The following is an 18,108-nucleotide window of genomic DNA, read 5'->3' on the forward strand; positions in this document are numbered from 1 at the left end:
GTGCGACATACTTCCCATACATCTCGGGAAGCCACCCGATCAGCAGTGGCCAGACCACGGCCTACCGGGTACGACACTGGATCCGACTTCCCATTACTGTAACGCAATCTTTATTTATTGTCAAGACATAATTAGCTGCGTGCCGGTTTTCTTTGTCCGGCGGCGGTGTCTGATCTGGCTCAGGAATGGGAGCGGCTTTGGCTATTGGCTATTGGCTTTGTTCGAGTAAGATAAACCCAGACTGAAAGAAGAACACAATGAATGAATGCGACCAGCCTAGTTGCTCATGCTCCTGCTCACATTCCATAATCGAATACTCTTCTTGTGCACGGCCGCCCTGCAGATTGGGTCTCTAGCGTAGTTTGCAATTACAGCATCATCTTCCACAACCCCCATGCGGCCAACATGCAGGTAAAACAAAAGGCGGATGATGTGGAAGATATTCGTGAATATGTCCACGGTGGATATGCTGTGGTGGAGATCGGCCAGGTGCTAAACGACAAGTATCAGGTGGTCGACAAGCTGGGTCACAGCGACTCCGCTACAGTATGGCTTTGTTGGATCCAAGGCATCTTCTTTCCGGCGCTGGAGTGTGTGGCAGTCAAAGTGTTCAAAGCAAGATGCTCTTTGGGGTATTCTAGCGAAATGATGAGGAAGATGGTGCTGATGTCCAGTGGAGGGCAGATGAGGCACTGGACGGCGGCCCATCTCGCAATGCCCATTGAGGAGTTCCACCATGCTGGCCCAAACGGCCGCCACCGATGCTTGGTCATGCCGCTGTTGGGGCCCAGCCTCAAGTCCCTCGAGGTGAATGACCGGCAAGTCATGAAGAAATACCTATACCAAACTGCCATAGCTCTGGAGTACCTCCACCGTCAGGACATCGTCCATGGTGGCGTCGAGCCTGGCAACATACGCTTCCAGTTGGACATCAAAGACGCCAGAATCAATATGGTACCCAGATTGAAAAAGCTATTGGGTCTCGAGGGACGCATAAGAAAAACCAACACAAAGGTATCGACAGCGCCGTCTGAGCTCGTCCTTCCAGCCGATCTTCGAAAGCTTTCCCCCAAGGGCAAAATCGTGCTGATCCCTCCCCAAAGTGAGATATTCGGCAACGATGTGCCTCGATGGTACCAGGCCCCTGAAGTCCTGACGGGCGACCGAGGGGGACTCGCGAGCGATGTGTGGAGTTTCTGCTGTCTCATCATAGACCTGTACGCCAAGTGCAGCCTGGGACTCACTCAAGTGAGTACCGAAAACGAACTGATGGAGCACGTCAAGATCCTCGAGCGGTTTCTGGGCCTGCTTCGACGTCCGTCCGGCCATGTGGTGAGCGCCACCGGGCGGGTGTTGAGTTTCATTCCGCCGCGCCGCATGTGCGAGACGGACGAGGAGTACGAGAAGTGGAAACTATCTGCCTGCCTCCCGCCCTACACGACCCCCATGCACGCCTTGATGGGTTCCGACCGCTTCCGGAAACACTTCGCCCCGCAGCCCGTCCAAGTCGACGCGGTGCTGCCCAAATACGAAGCTTTGGAGCTTGCTACATTACTAGAGTCAGCCCTTAGCTACGACGAGGCAAAACGGTCTATTCAAATGGACCGGTGCTCAAATTGGTTCTCTAGCTTTAACCCGAGATGCCGAAAGCATGAGAGACCGCTCAGTCTTATACTCGAGGTCCATTCACCAGTCGAGGATGATGTCGATGATGACCCATACAAGTATTTGAAAGAGGTTAAGAATGATCAAGAGGAGAACAGCGAGACAGTAGCTGGTGATACAGAGCCACCACCAACCCAGAACAAGATCCACTCGAAGACACGAAAACTGAATAACCCTTTGCTGGGAATCCCCTTAGATACAGACCTCGATCTTGACACGGTGGTTAGCGCCACCCTAGGCGTCAGGGGTTCAGCAGAGGAAGATCACATTTCGGGAAAAGAGGATCTGGGCCAACGAAGCTCGCCCGACTGGAAGATCGAAGACGCGAAGCGCCAATTGGAGGGAGCCAGAGAGAAGCCCCTAACACGCGCAGAGCCTTTTGATTACTACATCCTCAAAGTCTGCGAGGCCTACCGGGAGCATTGCGAATGGGCCATTGTTCGCGTACGACTGCTCACGCTCGGCGCGCGGGACTCGGACCTGTACGACGACGACACGTACTGGCACACACTAGCCATGAAGAGGATCAAGAGGGTGCTTGAGGAGCATGCGAGATACAGGGCGGAGAGGTTGGAGTTCTATCGTCGAGAGCTCCGTGAGGCCTCTTCAGAGCAGTTACGTAAGAAGATGCTCTCGAAGTTCCCGGATCTGCAAGACGGCGAGCTGAACCTGGAGGAATTGCCTCGTGTGCAGGATACTGCCGGAGTCAGGGGTTCTGGCCACACAGGTGAGCCGCTTGACGAGAAGCCTACGGCGGACGGCTCTGCTCCAGAGATCGTAATAACTGCAGAAGGCCGCCCAGATAGTCGCAAAACACAGCCTGAAAATGATACGGCGGGCGAAGGATACGATGCAGACGGACTTGGTGTGGAGCCTCAACCCGCCCCGCAACTCCTGACCGGGCCCGCCGACAGTTCGATTCACGGCCGTCTCAAATCTTGGGGGCATACGAAGGTAGCCGAAGTGTCAGAGGTAGCTTCCGCTCACCTCAAAGACCTCCGTTCAACGGTCGAAAAGCTGTTGGAGCCGCATCTGAGGCAGATTCGGGCCAGGGTCGAGTCAGGCGATCCAAGGATGTACTATCTCTTGACAGGTGTTGCCGCTTGCATATTTGCCCTCATCAGCATATTAATCATGGTATTGGTCTCCAGAATACGGGCGTCGTCCACGGGGGTTTCTGTCGGGAACGTAGTTGGACTGGAGGCACTGGAGTGGTTTCAGACCCGAGTGGCATCGCCCTATTCGAGTCTTTACGAGGGGCTGGTCAAGACTTCGGCTTCCCAGAATAGCAAGGCGATAGGAGAGTCGACAGGCTTGGAGGCAAATGACGGAAATTCGCTCAGGGGCTACCTGGTCACTCGATTTGCACCGATTTCATAGAATGACACAGAAATAGATTGTCAACCAGCACAACCGGTTCCAGTCATTTCTTCCCGTTTCGTAAAAGATGCTATTTCCATGACATATATCCGAGGCCGACTTGAGGGAACTCGCAAGATTCCCCGCAAGTAGCCAAGGAAAGTCAACCGATCTGGAGTTTCAAGGGCTTCCTCAAGACCATGACCGTTCACCTGGCACCCGCCACATTGTGGTTCAGATGAGAACAGGGATTCCCCATGCGAGAATTTCGCTTTTCTGACCTTGGCCTTGACTAATACTTAACATGCACCACGTAGAACATGATCAGCGAATGACAGGCTTTCACGAGCTCGCTATCGCTCCCTTCCATTGCGAATTTGTGCGGGAATTCAGACGGTTTAACCTCTGGCTTCAAAGCGTAAGGGTGATCAGAATAGGAACGTGCAAGCATGTGCTCTGTGTTGGTGTGGCTACACGTAGCTGCTAGTTCGCCTTGATCTCCAACCGCTTCGGCTTCTTTGTGGCAAGCGAGTCACGAAGCTATGTTCAGACGAACTCTGGAGCTGGAACTGCCCGTGTCGCCGGGGCAGTGGGCGAAACATGCGGACTCATTGGGCATTTATTCTCCGTTCTTTAATACTCGGGCTAGCCAGAGCCCTCCTTAAATTTGCTAGGGTTTGTATTCTCCCCTCTCGCACCGCTAGCAGACTCCCGTTTTGCACAGAAACCAACCAGGTTAAACGACCATGACTGCTACGGAGCAGCAAGCTCTCGTACTGCAATGAGCTGTCAGAAGGAGTCTTTCAATGCAACCGAAATTCAGGAACGAGGCTTCCTGATCCCGCCATGGTACCACAATGAGCAGCCCAACGAGCTGGGCCTTCGGATCGTCTGGCTCGTCGCGGGCCTGACAATCCCCCTCGCCGGCTTCACCGCCATCAAGGCCATCAAGCATTCCTGGAGCAGCTACAAGTCGAGACACCTATACAACGCGTACATCATAATGGTCTGGGCCGTGTGGATAACGAGCGTGGGCATCAGCGTTACTTCGTTTCTCTTCTTAACCGGTGTTGCTCATCCTAGGTAAGCCAATCTCACAGAAATCCTCGGTAAAGTGATTCTCTAATCGAATAGCCACTGACTTTGCTGTGTGGTTGATGCAGCTTTTGGACCTTTTTGGTCATCCGTATGTTGAATGAATCTCATCATTACCCAGAGCTAGCAATGACTAATCCCATGGAAACAGTGCTATTCTGGCTCGTGCAGATGCAATGCATCCTCCAAATCGTTGCGAACCGGGTTTCGGTCCTCATGGCATCCCAACGCGAGGCGCGCAACATCAAAGTGGGTATAGGTCTAGTCATGACGTTCTTGACATTCTCTGTCGCCTGCACGTGGATGCCAGCCCGACTCCAGGTCTCGGCTTATATCATCCGCGTCAACAACATCTGGGACCGCGCCAGCAAGGCCCTCTTCCTGTGCACCGACCTCACGCTCAATGTCTTCTTTCTCAAGACCGTCTCGCGCAAGCTCATCTCGGCGGGCCTGACCAAGTACAAGATCCTGTTCCAGTACAACGCCTGCATGGTTTGCGTTTCGATGCTGATTGATGTACGTCTCATTCTTTTCCGGAGTCGAGCTATATTGGCCAGGCTAACCTCGTTACGATTTAGGCTTCCTATATTGGCGTTATGTCTCTTCAATCCCCTGTGACGTAAGTATACTGTAATCTTGTATCCTTTCTGGTGCTGTAGTCATCTAGCAACGCACCTTTCACGAATTACGCATATCTCACACTTCACGGTCCACAGTTACTTTCAGTTCAATCCACTGGTCCTCCTGTGGAAGCTCTACATCGAGCTCAACCTAGCCGAGCTTATCGCTAAGGTCGTGCACGCGTCGAAGCCCAACGAGTCTTCGACGGCCTTCGAGAGGCAGTGGGGCAGCAAGATGCAGACCTTCGTGACGGCGCAGCACGTCCCGCCGTCCACGGACGTGATGGATGTCGAGAAAGGAGGAAGCGTGAATGTGGTGGACTCGGCCAGCGAAAGCAGCTTCAGCCCGCCGGAAAAGGGCATCATGAAGACGGTTGAGCTGCAGGTCATGATACAGAGGCGGACCCACGACATGGTGGGGGACGTGGAGGATGGGCCTGCCTTTATGTGAATTGGGACGGGACTTGTATGCGACTGGACTGGCGACCGGCCTCCCACTCTGTTGGTCAATTGGGATGTTTATAATGATGATGAGTAATGCAGCTAACTTAGATCATGAGTATTGGGAAGCAACGGCACGTGTGAATATCCATGGTGTTTCCCGAGTTTGAGTACAGTTTGCTGTTATAAATTTCCTTTCAAGGGGGCGTGTGTGGAAACCAGGAACCCCCACGCTCATCTTGGTGGGTGCTTGCTATAGGACATATCTATTTAGCCTAACAACCCCCTACCCTCTTGCCCCCTTTCACGCAAGGAGGCAGATAGCAAACGTCTTACTACCGAACTTCATATCCGTTTCCTCGGCTCTAGTATCCCGCTCTTCCCCCAGTCCATCGGGTGTGCTATAAGTACTCATCATTGCCAATATTATCGTCAATCTGTCTCTTAGTTGTGGCTGTCGCGCATGCTATTAAAACATCGCCAGATAAGACCTGATTAAATCACTGACTAATAACACCATCGCCTCTATACCATGTTCGGAATGCGATCAGCGGCCGTCGCGGTACTCGGGCTTGCCGGTTATTCCTATGCAGGCCTGATACGGATGGGATGCTCGCAGCTCAACGTGCAGCGAATCGACCCCTTGGTGACACCGGGCCAGGCCCCATCGCCACATATGCACCAGCTCATTGGAGGTGTAGGTTATTCTGGAATCACGAAGATAAATTACCCCGGGAGTGCTAACGAGTGTTGTGGTAGAACTCACTGAACGTCACCATGGACCACGCCACCCACGACCTCCCCTCTTTATCGACATGCACCACCTGCCAGGCGGCGGAGGACTTCTCTAACTACTGGACTGCCGTGCTCTACTTCAAGGCCCGGAACGGGACCTACCACCGGGTTTCGCAGCTGGCGCCTCTGGGCTTCGAGGGCCAAAATGCGGGCATGACGGTGTACTACATGACGGGCCAGCTGGCCGACTTGAACCAAACGAACAAGGCCACCGCGTTCAAGCCGGTAAGCTACACCGCGGGAGATCGCTGTCTTGAATAAGAAGGCGTTGAGTCACTAATATTCTGCATGATCCAGGGCTTTCGCATGTTCGTGGGAGACATCAACGCCAGGACGCTGGAAGAAGCGCTGCCTTATCGCCAGCTCACGTATACCTGCCTAGAGGAGATGTCTACCCGATGGCCTGAGACCAAGTATCTCCCCACCAACCCTTGCAAAGCGGGCATCATGTCCAACATCCGGTTTCCCACGTAAGTCTGCACAGCCCCTGAGTGAGAGCTAAGAGAGTCAGTCGCTTGGTGCCCAACCTGCATTACTAACGCTACGAAATTCGGCGATGCAGTTGCTGGGACGGCGTCAATCTGGATTCGCCTAATCACATGGACCATGTGTCGTACCCCGAGAGCGGCACCTTTGAGTCGCAGGGGCCCTGTCCCTCGACGCACCCTGTCCATCTGCCCCAGCTCATGTACGAGGTCATCTGGGACACGAAACCGTTTAACGACCCGGCCGACTGGCCCGAAGACGGGTCGCAGCCGTTCGTGTGGAGCTTCAGCGATACGTAAGTTGTGTTCTCCTTACTTTACCTTGCACCAAACCGTGTTCAGGCCTATTGATTTATGTGGACGGGGCCGACTAGCACGGGCTACGGCACCCACGGCGACTACGTCTTCGGTTGGAAAGGCGACGCGCTCCAGCAAATCATCGACGAACCATGCTACGTCAATTGCCAGACAATGAAGACGCAGAGCATCGACCAGATGAACGCTTGCACCTTGAAGCCGCAGGTGGTCGAGGATATCGATGGCTGTGAGTCCGGACTGCCCCCGATGACTCCCTCATTGTACACTCATTGACATTACGTGCAGGGGTCAAAGAAATTCCAGGCCAGAACGTTGGTGTCTGAAAGTCTTGAGAGCGGGTTTTAGGTAATTGGTCAATTTCCAGTTCAAGGAACAGACATGACACGCGCGGGAGCTAGGTAGTTTGTCCGCACAGCGTATTTATTAGTTGGTTGTTTATAGAAGTTATTGCTCAAGATCTTCACTTCATTCCTTCTAGGCCCAAAATATTCTGCATAGCATCGTGGTGTGTAACAGACCCGCAAAACGATGGTAACAAATATCGTCACCCACCCGAATGACAACAGGGCAAAAAGCGACGACGCCTGCAGGATTCGAACCTGCGCTCCCGAAGGAAATAGATACCTAGAATCGATAATTCAGTTCTAGTCTATCGCATTAGACCACTCTGCCAAAGCGCCCTGGGCTGTATTATATGCCGAGAAGATATCAGTTTTGTTCCTATCAGGGCTTATATCCTAAATGTGCTAGGCATATGCTAATTACTACTTCTATTGAGCCTCCGAAAGTTAATCGGCCGCATCTTGTCTTAACGCCATTACAAGGTCTTTAACCCAAGATTCGCACACTACGGCATTACAGAGCCGCGGACTGTCACATCTCGAGTTTCATGGACGGACAGCCAGGCTTGTATTCTCTAGGTGTCTACGTTCTGCGGGTTAGATTTCGTTCATATCACGAACACCCCGCCACTGTCTAGCCTGAACGCTGTCGCACGCCTGGTTGCTTGCCTTCCCTGGTGCTGCTGCCATCGATATGCATCCAGCTTCGCGCCGTCTTCAGTTCATGTCCCTACTGAACTTGAAGCAATCAATTGCAGCCGAGTTGGCAAATTCAGCGTCAACCTCATTATAGGTGCCGTTCCAGTAGAATTCGTTTGCCTCGTCGCATCCTCCTTTCCTGAATAGTCACCATAGAATTAGCAAAAGGAGAAGGCCCGTGCTAGCAACATGGCTTGATGGTGTTGCGCCTCATCTCCAGGTAGCAGGCGCCAGCCCACGATTGTACTGGGGACGTGAGGTCGAAGACAGTAGTGGTAGTGGTGATTGTGGTGGTGGTGGTGAAAAATGGTGGTGGTGGTGGTGAAAAAATCAAACTTACACGTGCAGAAAGCAACTATACTTGTCCTCGACCTTCAAGGACTTGGTGGCGTGGTGGGTCAAGGCTAGAAGAAACACGCATTGTCAGCGAGGATATACGATCATTTTGGACGTTCGGGGGCACAGAGGCGGCCTCGAATATCCAATGGATCACTCACTGCATCTAAAAGCTCGGGAAGAATCCACCGTAGTGCAAGAACCCCCCCAGATTGGTAGCATCGCAGTATGTGGCCATAACCTCTCCAGGGCTGCCAGGCTCAGTGGGGACAGGCGACGCGCTGGCGACAGTTGCGAGGAGGAGGGAAGCAATGATCGATCTGAACTGCATTGTTGGCAAGATAGAAGTCTTGGCTTGGTGGTTTGGTTGAGGTGGTGAGGTTATGTTGTTTATGGTGCCTGGAGGAGTAGATTGTAGTGCCAGATGCTGGTGTTGTGGTTGTAACGGAGTTTCATGACCAAGGGTTGACGAGGGCAGCGTATTTATAGTGCTCAGATGGAAGTGAATGCAAAGCTGGGCTCCATCCATTGAATTTTCTCTCTTCCCAAAATATCAAATTTAATTCAAGTTTCATCATTGATGCGACGATTTCAACGTCAATATGGTGTCTTATATTCACCGACTGTCAAGAATGCGGGTCAACGTGACATGAGAATTCGTGCTTGGATCAACGCCAACATTCAGGCACATAGTTAAACAATGATAACGAGTCACAGACAATGTTGAGAGTGACGGAGGCGGCGATTGTTCGCATGTATGCAGTACCAAAGCGGTCGATACTTGATTGCCTTCGACAAAGTTAAACTACCCCCTTCCGTAAAGAGGGAACCCGTAACAGCTTCTTCGTCTGATGTGTGTCGCGGATAAATAACTCAAGCACCTTATTCAATCCCAAGGACGCCGCTTGTCCCAGCCATTTCTCCAGCGGCCATATGGCAACCTCCTGGCCCGTTTTCCGAGTGTAGAACTCCTGCAGCTCCTCCACAGTGAACCTGTCCTCTGTGCAATAATTGCGCACAACGAACTTCCCCTGAGCTGGTAGTTCATCTACCGCATCAGCCACGATCCCGCGAGCTACGTCCTCCACATCGACGATATCGAGATAGCCCGGCCAAAGCTTGGCGTCCAGCGCCGGGACGGCACACATGCGCATGCTGTATCGTTCGATGGCCGACATCAGATCCGTCTCAGGGGCGTCGGGCCCCAAGACGGCAACAGGACGGTGCACCACCGCAGGGACACCTATAGAGATGTTGGTGGCGGCTCGCTCCAGCAACATCTCGCTGACCCACTTGCTGGCTGCATAGCCCATCCGCGTGCGATTCTCGACGTCGATGTCGGTGGGCGGTGGGAAGCTCGCAGGCGAGATCTCGGGAAGCTCGGCGACCTGATTGTCGGCCTCGGGGACGAACAGGGAAACGGCGCCCGTGGACACGAAGTGCACGGGCACGTGCCGCGGCGCCGCCATGGCCAGCAACGTCGCGGTCGAGTCGACGTTGGCGGGCCGCAGGGTCCGGTACGACTGGAGAAAGCGCACCTGGGCGGCGTTGTGGATGATGACGTCGGCGCGCCGCGAGAGCCGCACGAAGTCGGCTTCTGATAGCCCCAGGTTGGGCGCCGTGAGCTCGCCGGCGTACTCCGAGATCTTGGCATGGCGCATCTTTACGCGGCGCGGCTGCCCGTTCTTGTCTGGTCGGATGCCGATACAGTGGACCTCTGCCACGCGTCCTTCGGCAAGGAGTCGGCGCAGAATGCCGGTCCCGAGAAAGCCGGTGGCACCCGTGAGTACAACACGGACGCCAGAACTGTCACCGTTCGAAGCCCCGTATGAATCACCGTTCGCACCAGGCGAGATTGACGGCGTGTGTCCATTCGTGCCACCAGCTGAGATCCGTTTTCTCACACCATCCAACAGCGAAGAGAGTTCTGACTCCCAGTCAATCAAAACGGCCTTCTCCTCCGACGTGTCTCGGCCTCCGCCGACTTGGGTTTGATCTTGGGTCTGAGCTCTCCGTTTGGCCGCCAGTGCATCTTTGCACAATTGGACGATAGTGTTCCCTCCAAGCACCTTAAGAACGGGAATATCGACACCCACCTCTTTGAGAAACCATGAGCGCACCTGAACAGCGACCAAAGAGTCAATCCCAAGGCTGGATGGGGTCACGTTGGCATCAAGCTGACCATCGCCGATTTGCAGGATCTTTCCGATGGTTTTCAAGAAGCCGCGTTGGATGATCTCCGCCATCTCATTTTCGTTACTGGACGACTCGAGCTGGCTCGAGACGCTCTCCTGCGCTTGCTTTCTCTGCTGCGAATCTTCATGCGTCGCGTCCTTCCCCTTGGAGTCTTGACCACAGAAGTCGAGTGCGAACCGTGGGTTATCCCGCCACGCCGCCGTGTCCACCTTCTGGAGCCCCGTGATGAGATCCACGGACCCGTCCGCCGCCGCGTCGCGCCCGCGCACGATGGCCTCGGCCAGCATGCCGTGCAAGTCCGTCTCCGAGATAGGCATGCAGCCGTTGCGCTTGAGCTGGACTTCGTACTGCTCGCGCGACTCGGCGCGATGCACATAGCCGACACCCACGACCATGCCCACGTGGAGCACCGAGGCGGCGACCCCGCGCCGCCGCCGCTGGCGCGCCAGGCCCGTCATGAAGAGGTTGGCCGACGCGTAGGCCGCCTGGCCCGCGTTGCCCAAAATGGATGACAGCGACGAGAAGAAGATCATGAACTCGAGATCCCGGTCATCTCGGAACAGCTCGTCCAGGTGCGCGCTGCCCTGCACCTTGGGCGCCAGCGTGGCCGCGAAGTCGGCCCAGGGCGTGTTGACGAACGAACGGTCGCGTAGCACCATGGCGCCGTTCATCACGCCGCCGACGCGCGGCATGGTCGCGCGGATGTCTTGGTACACGCGGTGCAGCGCCTCGCGATCCGAGACGTCTAGGGCGACGACGCGGAGCTCGGCGCCTTTGCGTTCGATATGCTCGATGAAGGACCTGGGGACTTTAGGGTTCCGGCTGGAGACCACGATATGTCGCGCACCATGCTTTATCATCCACTCAGCGATGGACAGGCCCATATCACCGCTGAGGCCGATGAGCAGGTATGTCTTATCGGCCGAAAACAGCCTGTTGTGTTGCAGGGGAATGACCTTGGCAAGTGGTGCCCCTGAAACCGCCCAATCAATGACCGTAGCTGGATGAAGGTCGTCTACCTTTTGGCCCTGAATGTCCCCAATATTGAGACGCAATGGGCTATTCTTCAACACGAATGCGACCACCCCTGTTAGGCTACTTTGCAACCTATCTAGTTGGTGTTTGAGGAAGTCCTGGAGCTCTGGTTTCGTGTATGGTAAGAACAACCCCTTCGGCGAAACGTCAAAGGGACTCTTGATGACTTGAGTAGAAATAGGTAGAATGGACCGTATAGTACGATCCAAGTCCTGAGACATCGGCCACTGCAAATTGATGAACGACTGGGCATTTAGTGGCCGGATTTGGGCAAGTTCCTGACGGGAGACGAAAGGGTGGATGTAATGCACGCTTGGGTCCGAAGTTACAGTTGACGTGGTGAGGAAAACATCCCTATCCTGCATGGCGGAGGCCTTCTGGAAAGCCTTTGCGAGACCTTCTGTAGCTCCGTGCACCCATATCGACGTCTTAGTTGTCGACAGAATTGACTGGGCAAGTAATTCCAAGATGACTAGGTTCAACGATCCGGCGTTCTGGATCTCCGCATTCATTTGCGGTATGGGCAGTATATCTGTCTCGAGACAATCGACAACGGAGCAGTCAACCTTGGTTCTCGAAAGGACAGCAACCTTGTTTCCAGACCCTGCGACAGATCCGATGCCCAGATAGGCGCTTTGGCCGTCGGTGGTTGTAAGCGGGAATACAGAAGACTCCGAGATCTTGACATGAACCTTCAAGCCTGGAGCTTTCGCCTCAGCCGGGTGTTGCTGCAAATCAATAGAACCGTTGTCCTCTATTATTTCCAAGGTATTCTTGTTGTCTTCCAACGAGGCAACTTGAATAATGTTCCTCCTATCTGCATTGTATCGCAGGTTCAGGGGCTCGATCTGAGTCACCCTGGGGAAGTACACGGCACCATCCATGATCTTCATCTCGTGCTCAATTGTCCAGGCGATAGATTCGAAACCCGGGCTGGTGGCATACACGAGACGCAACAAGGTGTTGACAATCATTTCTGGGATGAAGTCTTCCCTCTTTCCTAGATCCAAGAGCTGGACCTGGGTCTCGGGACATTCACTCGCTATGCAGCGACCCCAGCCAACGATCATGTTGGCTATAGGGTCGTCTCCATTAGTTGCGCCTACCGTAATCCAGACCATAGCCTTGGGGTTACTCCTGGCTATTTCCTGGAGACCCTCGAAGCGCTCTTCGTCCATGCCGCTAAAGACGGCCAGGTCCAGGTCCGACAGCGATAGGATGACAGAGCCATATGGAATAGCGATCCCATGCCTTTTGATGTAGTTGATATCGGGAAGCGTCATTACAGTCCCCACTCTGGACTTGAGCAGCCCGACAATCGTCTCGACATGAACTTGCGACTCGGTGGAGGCGCCTCCAAGTATAACCAGATCTTGTATCGGCGGCAGAGCAACGATCGGTGCGGCGAGGGGTGCACGGAAGCTCGCGAGAGTGTCATCTGTGGCCTGGGAGACCATAACGCTGAAGAAGGACATGGCGCTGGTGTCGAGGCCCGAGAACCCTGTCTTCTTGAGCACCCCGTCCCAAGCCTCCTCGGTGATGGTCGGCGCCCAGACGCGCCCGTCCTCGATGCCCAGGAACCAGCCCGGCAGCGTGCCCATAATGAGCTGCGCCGGCAGGAACTCGCGCGTGATCTCCAGGAGCATGATGTGGCCGCCAGGGCGCAGGAGGCGGCGGCAGTGGCGCATGGTGACCTCGAGCTCCCGCGTGGCGTGAAGGACGTTGGACGCGATGATCAGGTCGTATGATCCGCCCGCGAAGCCCTGCTCGAACGGGTCTTTCTCAATGTTGAGTGTCTTGAATATCATCTTGTCGGCGTGCTCCGCGAATACCTGGCCAGCCCTGTCGAAGAAGCCTGGCGAGATGTCGGTGTACGTGTAAGAAGCGAAATTTCCTTGCATGGCTGGCAAGATGTTACCGGTAGCACCTCCGGTCTGATGTTGTGCTTTCGTTAGTAATGGCAACCACAAATCTGATGTAAATGAAAACAAGAATTCATACTTACGCCTGCTCCGATCTCCAGTATTTTCATCTTAGGATAACGCTTCGCCAGTTGGCTGGTAAGAACTGCCAGATCGTGGTTCGCTTGGCGGAAGCCCAGCCCCTCTGTATATATACGATCCAGCATACCATCCTGCATCATGACCTGCAAGGGCGGCACCGTACCACGAACAATAGCAGGCAAGTTCTCTCCCACGGCCTGTGCCAGCTGCAGATCTATACTCTCAGGGAACCTGGCACGCCACTCAGCTAGCATGTCAACCGTATCGGCAGCCCAGTCCTTCGACACGTCAGGATACTCTCCCGTCTCAACGCGTGGCAGCAATGATTCTCGGACAAACTTAAGTAAGTGTTGGTGGTTCCATGCCATACCCGACACCTCTTCCGGTTTTATTTGCTCGTGGAGGCGCCGGAGGTAGTAGAACGCGGAGCGGACGTAGACCTCGTTCAAGGCCCTGGTTTCGGCCGCTGGCTTGACCCTCCGGCTCGGCTCGATGCCGTAGGCCACGTCCCTCACCCACTCGTCGTGCGCATAGAGTCTGCGGTCGTCTTGCGGCTGTGGGTTGGCAAAGGTCTTGAGGTTGAGTCCGCGAATTTGGACCTCGGGATGGCCGTCTTCGGCACAGAAGAGATCTACATCGCAGATGATGTTCCTGGCATCCGCGTGCGTCAAGGTTGTGTCAGCAACAACCCTCGCCGACGCCATGTCCTGTTTGCTTTTGGCCCCGTTGAAACGCACTCTGTCAATCGTGGTCGGCAGGTAGGCTGTCCAGAGCCTTCCGTCGCCTGGATAGGCGAAGGAAGAAAAGAGACCCTGAACGGCTGCATCCAGCGTCCCAGGATGTATACGGAACGAGGAAGAGGGCGTTTCTGGTCGCTTGACCGTGACTGTAGATTGGTTGAGACGACGTTGGACAACCTCTGCACGGAAGTCACCGGAGTACTCCAGACCGATATCGGCCAGCGATGAGTAAAACCTGTCGATGTCTAGTATATCCATTGGTAGCTTTGGCTCATTTCGTCGAGGGAGTGCGTCCGCGTGAGGCATCCCAAGTAAGAGGTCGACCTTGCCGTTGAAGTTGAGCTGGTCACTGCCATCATGCTCTCCTGCGTCTACATTGGCACTATAACAAGCGTATTCGGCTGTGACACGCGCTGCCGAGTAGCTGGTCGTCCGGATGGTGAAGGTGACCTCAGTACCGGACGAGTTCTCCTCAAGGGTCATGGCTCGATGGATACTGATATCGTGCAGCTCGACAAGTCGAACGGCATGGCCTTCTGCTAGCCTCATTGCCGCCTCATGGGCCATAACAAGGTATCCGGACGCTGGAAAGAGAACTTGCCCCTGAAAAGAATGACCTCGGGTCCAGGGTACTTCGTCGACCTTCAGGACTTGTCGCCAGCGCATTTCGCGCCTAGCCTGCTCACCGTTCGTGCAGGAGTGGCCAAGGAGTTCGTTGATACGGTTCTGCCGGCTACGAAACTGCTTTGATTGGCGCGACTCCTCCAGACCACCTTGTGGTGGTCCCAGGGATATGACGGTAGATCTTTGAGGATTTCAGGAATCGTACCGCTCGCTTCGTTTCCGAGGAAAGATTTGCGAATGCCATCAATACTGAAGATTGGTTTTGGCGACAGAAATCTATCCCATACGAAGCCGAGGGCGTTGGCCAAGCTTTCCGACGCGTCAACGCCTCGCTCCAAGATACCCGTATAAGGCATATGGGTGCTCGTGAACGCCTTGACTCCTTCGGAAGTCGGGCCTTTCAAGCTTGGATGCGGTCCAATCTCCATAATGAGATCAAAGCAGAGCTGCTCCTCGCTGATGGCCCGCTGGACGGCTTGGCTGAAGAGCACCGGCTTCGTCATGTTGTCGACCCAGTACTGGCCGGCTAGCGCAGCGGGATCGAGACCGCGCCACCGTCCTTCTAAGCCGTATACGCTTGAGTACCATGCGCTCTGCCTCTCGCCATCTTGGACCTGAACGTTGCAGCGCTGCAGGGCCTGGAGGTAAGGGAGAGCACATGGTTCCATGTGGTGCGAGTGGTATGCCGTATCGACTTTCAGGAGTCTTGCAAACGTTCCTTGTTGGTCGAGCAAGCGTTTAGCCTCATCAATGGCATTCCCATCGCCTGCCAAGGTACAGCTCTGACGCGAATTGCTTGCCGCAAGCCCGATCGTCCCGACGGTCGCATCGATGCTGTTGCAGAATTCCGTGGCCTGTTCCATGGTCATCGAGACGGCCATCATCTTACCTCGGCGTCCTTGCGGCCCCTGAGCCAGCTTGGCGTAGACGCCTCGATAGTAAGCGATGCGGATCGCATCGGTCGCCCCCAGATAGCCTGCAGCATAGGCCGCGCCAATCTCACCGGAGGAGTGTCCGACGACGGCGCTGAATGATATGCCAGCTGCCCGAAGCATCTCGACCAGGCCGATCTGGATGGCGGTACACAGGGGCTGCGAAAAGGCGGCCTGGTGGATGCGCGATGTCTCGGGTGGTTCAGATAGCGCTTCGATGATGGACCATGAAGGCCCATCGGGAAGCGAGTCCAGCGCAGACTGCATCTCCTCGATCGAGCTGCGGAATGCCGCTGCTCGGTACAGTGCTTTTCCCATGGTGGGCCATTGAGCGCCTTGTCCGGTGAAAACGGCCAGGATCCGAATGGGGAGAGACTCGGGAATCGATAGTGCGCGTGTATTAGAAGCTTGGAAATTATCAAGCTTCGATGAAAGTTGGGCGGGTGAAGTTGCTGAGAAGCTCGCCCGAAAAGCAAACTCGGATCGGTGGGACAATGTATATGCGAGGCTCGTCAGGTCAACATCAGGGTGATTCTTGATATAGCCGCTCAATGCCTTCGCCATAGACATCAATGCTGCAGTTGAGTTGGCGGAGAGAAGGAATGGGCCGCCACCATATGCACATTCATTGGGAGCCGATTGTTCGCTCAGTGCGCTGGGCTTCAAATTATGCGGCCAACTTTCAAGGATAGCGTGGCCGTTTGTTCCTCCGAACCCGAAGCTGTATAAATAGGTTAATTATGACCGGTTGATAAATGAGGCTGGGTCGGGGACGTTTACTTATTCACACTCACACGCCTTGGCATCCCTATAGGTAACTCAGGCCATGGTGTTGCTATTTTAGGGATGTATAAATCACCGTAAAATGGCTCGATCCGCTTGTTAAGCTGCTGGAAATGTAGATTTGGTGGGATTACTCCCTGTTGGATTGCGAGTGAGGCCTTGGTAAGGCCAGCCAGCCCAGCTGTGCCCTCAAGATGACCCACGACGGACTTAATTGACCCTACTGCGAGGCTCTCATGTGAGGACCCTTCAGGGAAAAAGGCACGGTATATAGCCTCGGCCTCGATTGGGTCGCCAGCTGGAGTGCCCGTACCATGTGCTTCGAAGAAGTGTGGGCGATCCCGGGGTTTGTCCAGATCCAGTCCACATCTCGCATAGGTAGATCGAATCAAGGAAGCCTGGGCCTCGGCGCTCGGCATTGTGATACCGGGGGTGCGGCCGTCCTGGTTGATGCCAGTCTCGCGGATTATGCACTCAATACTATCCCCGTCCGCAATAGCCTGACTCAAGGTTTTTAGCACAACCGAGGCAGCACCTTCGCCGCGGGTATAGCCATCTGCCCTCGCGTCCCACATATACGAGCGACCGTTGGGGGACAGCATGTGCAGCTTTGACTCGGCAACGAAGACCTCAGGTCCCAGGATGATGTTAGTGCCTGCGGCGATTGCGACCTTGGATTCGCCGTTCCGGAGTGCCTGTACCGCTTGATGGAGGCCCACCATACTCGACGAACACGCCGTGTCGATTGCGACGGAAGGGCCATGCCAATCAAAGAAGTAAGAAATGCGGTTGGCCATCATGGACATGGTCATGCCTGTCGCGGCGTATTGTGGCAGACTGTCCAAGTCGCGGTACAGTTGGTGCATGTAGTCGCTATTCATCATGCCGACAAAGACGGAGGTGGAAGAGCCACGGAGGCTCTGCAGCGAGTATCCGGCTGTTTCAATGCCCTCGTAGACTGTCTCGAGTAGGATACGCATCTGAGGATCCATAGTTTCGGCCTCTCTAGGCGAGATGCCGAAGAAGTTGTAGTCGAAAACCCGGTGGTCCTCATCCAGGAGATAGGCGTGCCTGACGTTGGTGCTCTTTTCAGAAATCAGCACTCAGGGCACGGTGCTCTTGGTAAGAATCGGTTGCCAATACCCCATGATGCTCACCATCTTCGTGGTAGAAGCCATCGACGTTGAACCGGCTTGCCGGGATCTCCTTGAGTACATCTCTAGGCTTTTCTAACAGTTCCCAGAGCTTGGAGGGAGTCGAGGACCCGCCGGGAAACCGACAAGAGCTCCCTACAATGGCCACAGGCTCCGTGGTGAAATTATGTACAACCATAATGTCAATATCAAAGTAATGAACGATTGTGGGGCTGAGTCGAGTTGAGCTCTATTCAAGAACCATTGCGTGACGAACTTGGGGGAATGGTCATGTCAATCATATAGGGGAAAGCCCCTGGGGCCCCAAGAGCTACATGATTCCCCTCCCTTTGGGCTCCATGATTGTTTTATGTGAACTCGTCACCTTCGCGATGTCTGTGGGTCCAATACAACGATCCAAGAACATCTCAAGAGCGCTAAGTTGGTCAAGTCGTGTTACCTTTACGTCTGCTCCCCTCCGATTGGATCTACATACGAGTATACGGCG

At 54.6% G+C, this 18,108-nt stretch overlaps 4 protein-coding genes across 4 annotated transcripts; 3 read left to right on the forward strand and 1 right to left on the reverse strand.

Annotated features, from left to right (window-relative positions):
• Nucleotides 1-405: 405 nt before the first annotated feature.
• Nucleotides 406-3,045, forward strand: PG998_011572 (uncharacterized protein; the record flags this gene model as incomplete). The annotated part of the gene is made up of 1 exon (XM_066878388.1): nt 406-3,045. The coding sequence occupies one exon, from the start codon at nt 406-408 to the stop codon at nt 3,043-3,045; it is 2,640 nt and encodes an 879-aa protein (XP_066727442.1).
• Nucleotides 3,046-3,805: 760 nt separating this feature from the next.
• On the forward strand, nt 3,806-5,190 carry PG998_011573 (uncharacterized protein; the record flags this gene model as incomplete). Its single annotated transcript, XM_066878389.1, has 4 exons — nt 3,806-4,107; nt 4,188-4,635; nt 4,698-4,738; nt 4,836-5,190. 4 exons carry the CDS (start codon nt 3,806-3,808, stop codon nt 5,188-5,190), a joined length of 1,146 nt encoding a protein of 381 aa, XP_066727443.1.
• Nucleotides 5,191-5,712: 522 nt separating this feature from the next.
• PG998_011574 (uncharacterized protein) lies at nt 5,713-7,101 on the forward strand (the record flags this gene model as incomplete). Its single annotated transcript, XM_066878390.1, has 6 exons — nt 5,713-5,877; nt 5,940-6,200; nt 6,273-6,445; nt 6,538-6,756; nt 6,835-7,004; nt 7,064-7,101. 6 exons carry the CDS (start codon nt 5,713-5,715, stop codon nt 7,099-7,101), a joined length of 1,026 nt encoding a protein of 341 aa, XP_066727444.1.
• Nucleotides 7,102-8,320: 1,219 nt separating this feature from the next.
• PG998_011575 (ketoacyl-synt-domain-containing protein) lies at nt 8,321-17,799 on the reverse strand (the record flags this gene model as incomplete). The annotated part of the gene is made up of 6 exons (XM_066878391.1): nt 8,321-8,581; nt 9,036-13,319; nt 13,391-14,901; nt 14,958-16,405; nt 16,465-17,569; nt 17,625-17,799. 6 exons carry the CDS (start codon nt 17,797-17,799, stop codon nt 8,321-8,323), a joined length of 8,784 nt encoding a protein of 2,927 aa, XP_066727445.1.
• Nucleotides 17,800-18,108: the final 309 nt, after the last annotated feature.

Source organism: Apiospora kogelbergensis, assembly GCF_038363985.1.
Source record: "Apiospora kogelbergensis strain CBS 113332 chromosome Unknown utg000007l_segment0_segment0, whole genome shotgun sequence".
Lineage (NCBI taxonomy): Eukaryota > Fungi > Ascomycota > Sordariomycetes > Amphisphaeriales > Apiosporaceae > Apiospora > Apiospora kogelbergensis.